Below are 10,235 nucleotides of genomic sequence, written 5' to 3' on the forward strand. Positions count from 1 at the left end.
CTTCAGTACGGCTTTGTAGTCAGGATATTTTATAGAAGCCGTAAGGTAAACCACATAAATGAGTTGTTAAAGAAAGAACATATAAAAATTTCTTATAAAAATTAGAATAAAGTGTATAAAGTATTGAGATTCTCCACAAACTTTATTTAATGTTGCCTTAATTTCTTGAATATATGGCAATAGAGAAATGATAAAGGGGGGAATTTAATATCAATCATTTTCTCCAGACACGATTGGTTAGCGTCATCATGGCTTATTTTATCAATTATCTTTTTGTATTATATAGGTATGAATGTACATACTTTTTTAGTGTACGGATTATTAGTTTGTAAGTCACCATATATTATGTATCCAACTATATAAAAAAAAAAAAAAAAAAAAAAAAAAAGAAACTAGTGAAATATTTCTCCATGCAACCTTATGACAATGGAAATCAAGGAAATGGGATATCAAGTCAAACAATGTGTTTAGTATACATTTTATTCCAGATTTTGCAATAAATGTTTTTTAGATTTTTTGGTGGGTTGTAACATTATTCCAAATGTTTTAATAGTTTACAACTAAATGTTATAAATTATGGAAGACTTTGGAAACAAATTCAGCTAAAAGGTGGAATAAGCATATATGCATTTCCTAAAGATACACGAAGACAATCATTTTCAAGTTACAATATTGAAAATATTGTGGCAGCGAGTGATAAAGCCAAGACAAATTTCCAGTTTTACCAAAAGCACAAGACACTACACTTAAAAGATCATTGCCAACAAGTTCCTTAGTTATGGCATACCTATAAAAGCTCTTCGTAATACTGTTAACAGTTAAAGCTTCTAATGTAAAATGAAATAAAAGAACAATGTTCAATGGAAAATCGGCAAAAATAGAAAAAAGATTGGCAGTGCTTTATATACTACGACGTAACTAAAGTGTTTCTACATAATACTGTGGCAGGAGATGAAGAACAAATTGGGAAAAATACTTTAGATGCTGATTTGGATCAATACATTAGAGACCTTCTGATTTACTCGAATTTACAGGTGGAAGTTATATTTTTTATTTTTCATGGAAAATCAAATAGCAAATTCAATATGTGAACGTTAGGTTTTAAAACTTGAAAAATATAATCTCAACTAATTTCACAGAATTCCACCCGTGCCTGTTACTAAACTACAATTTTATTCTTAAGATTTTGGTATATTAAGAAAACCAGGGGAGGGATTTGATACTACCGTACAAAACTGGAGGAGAAAACTCACAGTTTTAGTAAATATTTCGCGAAACAAAATACCGGGAAGTCACACAAAAAAAGCTGTACAAGTTTGCTTATAAAAATCCTTATTGCTAAAAAAAATGCATGGCAATGCATTTTTGACTTATTACGCATCTAGGAACACAAACTTTCTAGCATTTTAACACCCACCCACACAAACCTCGCAGTCAATATCAATCCTTCACAGTACAAATTTACCAAGACATTAATATCAATCACAGTGGATAAACCAACTCGAACTAGATTTGAATAATTAATTTACAGGTATCGAATCTTTTGCTAACGCGTGAACGATCCTTTCGCTTCGACCTTCTTTTGACCAAATACGACAACATTCATACTTTTATCACTATAACTACTGAGCATAGTTCAAACGTATACTTTATATATATAAAACATTCCCCTCCCTTCCCTCGATCCTAGAATCCGCAGAATAGTAGAAGGATCCTAGAATCATACAAAGATCCATGATCCTTAACAAAGGTTCCAGAAGTTTATAGAATTCATAGGATGATCCTAAAATCCCCAAAAGAGGGTCTAGGATGCTAGAAAAGACCTAGGATGCTAGAAAGACACTATTGCTAAATGTGAGGAGAAACAGGAAGTATTAAGAATCCTTCTTCTCTTCTTTTGCTTCTTCCTTCGCTGGGGCTTCTTCCTTTGCTTCCTCTTTGGGGGCCTCCTCCTTCTTAGCTTCAGCCTCTCCTTCTGTAGGGGAAAACAAAGGGATTCAAGTTACATTTCAGCATGAGATCCTTCAGAGTATTTTGTAGGTAGTTTTGAAGAAAGGGTAGATAGGAACTTTTTCTAACACGGTAAGCTTTAAGAATTTCAATAGAAACTTATTTTCGAAAACGGTGAGACATGTTAAGACTTTCAATAGGAATTTTTATTTTTTTCGAAAACGGTAAGATTTGGTAAGACTTTCGATAGTAACCATTTTTTTTTTTAAACAGTGAGCTTTATTAAGACTTTCAATAGGACTTTTGTTTTTTTGAAAACGGTGAGATTTGTTAAGACTTAAGAAATTACAAAAAAAAAAGAAAAAAATCGAACATAATCCTCTCAATAATTAATAAGGAAGTAAAGTTAGTAATTTATCAGATCGACTGTCAAAAATTGTATAAAATTAATAGTAGTAATCTTTACACAATTAAAAATGAACAGTAATTACTGAAAGTTACCTTTGGCTTCTTCCTTCTTCTCGGTTTCCTCCTTGGCTTCTTCTGCCTTCTTTTCTGGCTCCTCCTTGGCGGCCTCCTTTACTTCTTCCTTGGTCTCAGCAGCGACCTCCTCCTTCTGGGTGGTCTCTGGGACGGCCTTAACTTCAGCGGCTTCTGAAAACGAATACAATTGACAATGAGAAAACAAATAAACATAATAAAGAACGCAAGTCAAAACGGGAAATTTTGCATTACAAATTGGCCAATAATACTGTATAATACTGTACACCGAGTCAAAACGTGAAATTTAGATTTACAAATCGCCAAATACAATAATGTTAAAATGCGCAAGTCAAAACGCAAAAACAATCTAGTTTTATTGATAAAATAAAATAAGAGTAAACCTCAAGGAAGTGGCCGCTATTATACAAAGGCCCCACCCCATTTACACACTAGCTGGTCCTCGGTTGATCTTTATTTTTGGGGTTTTGGACTATTCATTCAATTAGACTTTATATTTATAATAATTTAAGTGGAGAATATGATGCAATCAATGTTTATTCCAAATTTTTAAAAAATAATTCTTCGTAGTTTCACATCTACCATGGGAATGCTTACAGTAGACACTACCTATAAATCAAACTTCTTTTCGGTAAGAGAAATAAAAGAAATAGGGTGATTTAGTAGTTGCTGTTTGTGCACAATTTTTTTTGTCCCTACTCTCTGCTACAATAGCCAAAATATAATTTTTTTTTCATATTTCTCTGGCAGAAAATTTGTTTATAATTTTTTTTTTTTTTTTGTATTTCGATAATCAAACACGTTCGTGTTTTAAAAAAAAAATTTCGCAATTTCATATTCATCCAAAACCTTTTGACATTATCAGTTAACGATACCATCTTTAATATATTTATTTTTACCCGTAAAAATTGTGTGACTATATGCGAAAGCCGTTTATCCATTCTCCAACACATCCGTCGTTCTTAAGTGAAATATGGTCTCATGTTCAGTAAGGCGACACTCTTATAATGACCGCAGCAGACTCCACTCCCTCCTAGCTCTTATTCAGTTTTTCCACGAGGGAACATGAGGAACGTCATATTTCATTTCTTTCAAGCCTAATTTTTAAATTACTCCATAAATATGCAAAGAATGACTTGCGTGATCTCCTTCTCTGCCTCTCTTATTAAAAAAAAGGAAATCTTCAAATGCTCCAGTTGAATAAAAAATATGTAAATTCTGTATTCATTAGGAATATATCTAAGTCGTATAAAATGCAAATTCATGTAACTGACTTGCCTTTGAGTAATCTTTGCACGTATTTGTCTTCGAAAAAATTAAAAAAGTAAAAGAATTTTTTTTTTTTTTTTATTTAGACCTGACTTATATTAAAAGTTTTCCCTTTGTAGTTTAAGGTGGTTTTATTATTCAGCAACACGAATCCCAACGTTATCAAATTATTGGAACAGTGTCCTATTGAAAATGCTGGTCGGATCCCGGGTACCACGTGGATTTTTAACAGGAAGATGATGCAATGCATTCCCTTTTAAATTCTAGTGGTTTTCAGAATAGGTATAAAAATCCTTATGAAAACCTTGAAATAAAGGGAATTATCTCTAATATTGAGGTATTTGTACTAGAAAACAAAATATATGCAAATAATTGGTCAGCAGTTTGTTTCTAATTCTTCGTTAGGGATTTTGCTGCGAAATGAATTTACTGCTGGGACCCAGGTTAGTAAGCACGTGGTTTGATTCCATCCTCTAGCCGGTTATGGTTTGATTTGATAAATCATATCAACATAATGTGACTAATATGAAAACAAATGCAGATCAAGCAAGCTATACTTTTCATTAGAAACGACCTCGGTATAATGAACGACAGAATGAAGGAAAATATAAGGAGGTTTTCACGCCGGGTGGGAAACATTTTTTGCTAAACTTATTTACTGAATCTACGCCTTTGGTTTGGAGAGACTGCAGTTACTGTTTGCGCCCCGGTAGGATGCTTAACGCGTCAAAGATAGCAATCTTCAGAGTACCGCTGCGGAATTATACTTTTCAGGAAAATAATGGAGAATGAAGAGGACAAAATGGTCTCTGCGTACTTTTTTTTTATCTCACCCGATCTGGATGAGCAACTAGAATTATGTTATTCCTCGGTGGAAAATTACCAATATCGGTTTTATTTTTTTCGGGAAAGACGCTGAAACTAAAGTTTTAACAATAGTACTTTGTTTTTCCTTCACATCAACATTATTTATTATTAATTAATTAAATAAAATGTATGGAAATCTTACTTTCGAATAAAAAATCAAGATTTGAACTTTAACGTTGCTAAAACTTGAAATGGTTAACAATTATATGATGATTCTTTAACTTTAAAATGGGAAAGATATTTTTTCAAGCCGATACGATGCAATAAGACGAGTTTATGATAAATGAATTTGATTTGATTTGATCTCAAGCAAAACTTGGATCATCGTATTTGTAATTCATTGATTTTCCAAAATATTCAATTATTACTTTACCGAACGAATAATATTTCTAGATTTAAAGCATTACCATATGAAAAGGCTTTTGCGATCCGACAATATCACGGTTATAGTATCCGTTAAATTTTTCATTCATCTCTTGTTTCACACACAAGCTGTTCAACATACATTCTTTCATTCTGAATAGGAAATAAAAATTCTTTTGAGTAAACACTTCATTCTCTCTCCTCAGAAGGTTTTAAAAAACAAACCTCATGTTTTACAAACCGTTGGTCACTTTTATACTTCCAAATTTATAAACCAAACCAAAAATATTCAAACGCCAGAAAATCGTTCACTCTTATAAGTTCTGGCTTTCTTTAAATTTCCTTGCACTGCAATACAGTCATCTCATCAGCCAAGATCAGAACACCACATATTCAAGGGGACTTTGTAAATATCACTTTAACGATTTCTCATACACTTTTGGACAGAAGTCACACTCACCGGAACTCATGGTGGGTAGAGGGTGTGTAGGTTTTCTACTTTCGAAACAGATGAAAGATCTACGGATTCTTCGGCAGGACTGAGGCTGTTGCATTGGGTTCGCTCGGTTTTATTCCCTCGCGCCTGCCCCGGTGGAATCGTTGCCAAGAGTTGCCATGTCGTATTTTACAGCCATCCGCTCTCTCTCTCTCTCTTTACGTCGAATTGCAATTAGTCATCTTACTTGGCCTTGACAAATATCTGTTTATGAATTAACAGATGGGTGTTGTGACGTCACATGCGACTGTTTGTAGAGGTCGCAATCATGTGCAGAAATAGGTACTTCATTTCGAAATGACCTTATGGATGAATTGGCAATACCTTGTGCTTTAGGATTTGAGAATCCCTCCTTACGCATTATTACTAGGAATAGGATGCTTCCTGTTAACCCCCTCCTTCCCCCCCCCCCTCTCTCTCCCCCTCTTTCTCTCTCCCTCCCTCTCTCTCTCTCTCTCTCTCTCTCTCTTTAGCCCGAGGTATTTTTTATGCAACTTATAAGGAACTTCGAGGTAATGATTACCACACAATGGTTCCCCTAAATAAAAAGTATCGAGAAAAAATGACTACGTCAGAATTTCGTCAATTCATTGATCCTATTTTAAGGATGTTAACTGAATCACTTCCGTAGATTTCTAAGAAGCGAACAGGTGGAATGCAGTTTTTTTTCTATTATCGGTCTTTACTACGAATTATTTGTGTAATCTTCATCTCTCTTTTTTTTATTCTCCAATTTATTCTAAACCGGAAATTTTCCTGTGGTCATTCTTACCAAGTTTCTACCGTAGGTTGTGATTCGTGAAGTAGTCTTGCCTCGGATAAACAACTTGCCGAATGACAGATGATTAATTAGGACTTCTTATTTGATTTGTATTAGTGATGTAATACAATTTATATATATATATATATATATATATATATATATATATATATATATATATATATATATATATATATATATATATATATATATATATATATTCATCAGGCGTATCTAGCCCAGTGCAGGACAAAGGCCTCGGACATGTCCCACCAATCGCGTCTGTTTATCGCCTCTGAGCTAGTCTATGCCCGCAAATTTTCTCAGGTCGTCAATCCGTCGTCTTCTCTTCCTTCCTCTGCTTCCTTTGCAATCTCTAGTTACCCATTCTGTTATTCTTTTAATCCATATATTATCTGTCATTCTCATTCTATGTTGCCCTTTTTCTTTGTCTTAATGTTATTCCCATTATTAATCGTTCTAAAACTTTTTGAGTTGTAACTAACTTATGTTCTAAGGCTTTGGTAAGGCTCCAAGTTTCTGATGCATAAGTTAATACTGGTATGGCCATCTAAATCAATACGTTTCCTTTTAGAGAAAGTGGCATTTTACATTTCATAATTGGTTTTTGTTTGCCAAAAGTCTTCCATCACATGCTTATCCTTCTTTTAATTTCGGTCTCATGTCCTGGAGAAACACTTACTTATTCATTAACTATCTCCAGAGGCTTGTCTATAACTCTTATTTGTTGTCTCTGCATTTTAATTGAACATTATATTAGTTTTACTCATATTCATTTTCAGTCCTACATTTCTGCTTTCTCCAATCAAATCTTCTATCATCTTTTGTAATTCCTCCCATAATTCACTAAACACAACTATGTCATCTGCAAACCTTAAATTAATTCATGTTAAAACTTTCTGAACTTTAAACAAAATATCTGCAAGATTTATCTATTCCTACTGTTTGGAAAAAATTATTATTATATCAATTCACAAAAAGGGAGACAAGATTACCGCACAATAAGTTTAATCTTAATAATATATAAAATATAAAGATTATATTAGGTCGAATAGAAGGTTAGCTAGACTTTAATCAACTAATAAAGCAAGCAGGCATTATAAGAGGGCATTCAATAATTGACCATATTCATGTAATCAACCAGTATTTATAGACCATGAGGAAGCTTTTGATTCTGTCAAAACTTTAGCAGTAGTGAAAGTTTTCTTAAAGATAAGGAAAGATGAGTCCTTGTGGTAGAACACTTGAAGATATCTATACGGGAATTACAGCAATCATAACAATACATGAAGATAATGAGAAAATTGTGATTGAAAAAGGAGTTACACTGGGAGACCCCATCACTCCTAGATTATTCACAGCATGTTTGGAAGAAGTTTTTAAGAATTTAGATTAGGCAAAATGTAGGAATGAACATTATAATAATATATGTGCATACGTACATACACACACATACATATACACACACACACACACATATATATATATATATATATATATATATATATATGTGTGTGTGTGTGTGTGTGAGTGTGTGTGTGTGTGAGTGTGTGTGTCTCTAACTTAGTTTTTTTTTCTGTGCGTCAATAGGCGTAGGAGGAGATGATATATATGTATATATGTAATATATATATATATATATATATATATATATATATATATATATATATGTATAAATAAATATATATACAGAGGCCCTTTGCGTCAATAGGCGTAGGCGGAGACGATGATGAAATATATATATACAGTATAAATATACATACAATCACTCACATAATATATTATATATATACATATGTATATATATATATATATATATATATATATATATATATATATACAGTATATATATATGTATATATATACAGTATATATATATATATATATATATATATATAAAATCTGTACCTATCTATCTATATATGTACAGTATATTTGCCACATGGATTTCTTAACTCCCTACTTTCCTTAACCTTGCAACAAAAAATAAACGAAGAATTTTTTATTTTTTTTTGTCTTTTTTTTTTTTAATGTAAGTTCTTGATTACTTATCCACGCGAATCGAAATCCGAAACTCTTCTTTTCAGCAACCACGTGAGTGTTTGTATTTGTGTGAATATTTGCGTTTTCTGAGCTAAACGTGATATAGGCATGTGCCTAGTATTGTTTAAAAACATGAATGAGAATCATAATTACTATACTTATCTGGTATATTCTGTAAATACTAGTGTAAATACACTCATTCATATGTTGTATATTTCATATTAGATTTATTGGGGTTAAGAATAGTTTGAATTAGCTTTCAAACGATTGACTGGTGCAATCTATGTCTTTGTGACACTCGCTTTCATGTTACGCTGCAAACAAAATCATATTATGAAAATCTTGTTTGCTTGAAATTGGAAAAATAATTATTATTGATCAATTTACACGTCGAAATCAATTCAAATCATCCATTTCCTTATTAAATCCAAAAGCAGTTACACCCTTGGAAGAAAATAACTTGATGATTTTGATCTGTATCTTACATCTTATTCATTCTAGTGTGGAATGTACGATGACAAATGAAATACCTCCCCGAACATCACAGACACTGGACTTTCTCCGACAGAGGACGCTGAAGTTTGTACTGGATCCGCTGATTATCGGGAACACTCATGAGTCACAAGAAATCTCTAGGTTATCAAATTTGCTATAGCAAATTGTCCCTTATTTAGATATATGACGCAAAATCATCCTAATCTTGACCCGGAAAATAAATATAAGCATTGATACTTGGTTACAGCTTGGAGACACGTGGTGATCCGTGTGTGTGGATAAACAGGATGTTTGCGCCTTTTCGTTGGGGAGGGAGAGGGAAATATATCCTGAGGTTACTTTGCGGCGAATGTTTACACCGACGGCTATGAGAATTACGCGTTCTTTCTTTGGAAAGGTTAGTGGTTATGTTACCTCTGGGAGATATAACAGTTAAGGTCTTCAAATTTAAAGAGGCTGAATGATTCCTTCTTCAATTTATTGAACATTACTACACTCCCATGAATAAGATAATGATGTTGACAATAAGGGGATTGTATGAAATTAACGATAAAAAATCTCTCGTGAAAAGTAAAACTTAAATTTCCTCTATATCCTTATTATAGCAAATAAAATTAAACATACAGACCAAACAAATACCCTTAAACTCATTGCTATGAAAAATTTCAAGGCAAAAATGGAAACATAATTTTTTTTGGAGTTTTCCACCTACATACTCAAGCCTATATATTTTATACATACATGTGCAACCTTCTTGATAAAGTTCCATGAACAATAACTGTTTCCATAACAAGGAGTGGCTTTTGAGATGAATAACAGCACAGTAGTTACTGCCAAATTCATCATAAAACTAGTAAATCATGGATAAGACCCCTGTGTAGTAAAACTTCTATAACATTAGCCGCTTTATACACGCACTCACAAGATACATTGTCGGAGCGCCGAACCCTTACACAGACTATAACAATCCATCCCTATTTCGAAAGTAATCTTGTGTCTATCCAACCCTTTCCTGTCCTTCCTCTCGTCCTACCTCATTGCTCTTCTAAATTATACACTCTTTTCATTAACCTATTATCGTCCAATCTTTTGATATAATTCCACAACCTCAAAATGCCCTGATTCATCATTTCACAAACGCCAACCATTTAAAGATCTCTTTGATGTATCCCCATACAACCTATCCAATCATTCATTCTTACACCGCTTAATATATAATACGGAAATAGTTCATATCTATAGCTTAATTTATTTTACATTCACATTCATCGTACACCCACAAACATACACACATTATATATATGTATATATATATATATATATATATATATATATATATATATATATGCACCTATAAGACATTGTCTCAAACATTGTGTTGAATCCCCAAGATAGGCTATGCTATTCACCTCTTTTAGCAATGTTTCACCTCTCAGACACCAAGGCTCCTCTTTTTAGTGTCTTTTGCTC

At 32.8% G+C, this 10,235-nt stretch overlaps 1 protein-coding gene across 1 annotated transcript; it reads right to left on the bottom strand.

Annotated features, from left to right (window-relative positions):
- Positions 1-464: 464 nt before the first annotated feature.
- On the bottom strand, positions 465-5,559 carry LOC137639863 (small ribosomal subunit protein bS6-like). Its single transcript, XM_068372125.1, has 3 exons — positions 5,411-5,559; positions 2,452-2,604; positions 465-1,975 (listed from the first exon to the last, which is right to left on the bottom strand). The coding sequence occupies exons 1-3, from the start codon at positions 5,502-5,504 to the stop codon at positions 1,875-1,877; spliced, it is 348 nt and encodes a 115-aa protein (XP_068228226.1). The 5' UTR covers positions 5,505-5,559; the 3' UTR covers positions 465-1,874.
- Between the last annotated feature and the right edge of the window lie 4,676 nt (positions 5,560-10,235).

Source organism: Palaemon carinicauda, chromosome 4 (assembly GCF_036898095.1).
Source record: "Palaemon carinicauda isolate YSFRI2023 chromosome 4, ASM3689809v2, whole genome shotgun sequence".
NCBI classification, from domain to species: domain Eukaryota; kingdom Metazoa; phylum Arthropoda; class Malacostraca; order Decapoda; family Palaemonidae; genus Palaemon; species Palaemon carinicauda.

Bases quoted from the DNA above. Each gene is read 5' to 3' on its own strand.
- LOC137639863 (XM_068372125.1), bottom strand. From the start codon at position 5,504: ATGCAACAGCCTCAGTCCTGCCGAAGAATCCGTAGATCTTTCATCTGT. The intron at 2,605-5,410 runs GTGAGTGTGACT...ATTCGTTTTCAG, and splicing joins TCTACCCACCATGAGTTCCG to AAGCCGCTGAAGTTAAGGCC. The intron at 1,976-2,451 runs GTAACTTTCAGT...TTTCCCCTACAG, and splicing joins GAAGAAGGAAGAAGCCAAAG to AAGGAGAGGCTGAAGCTAAG.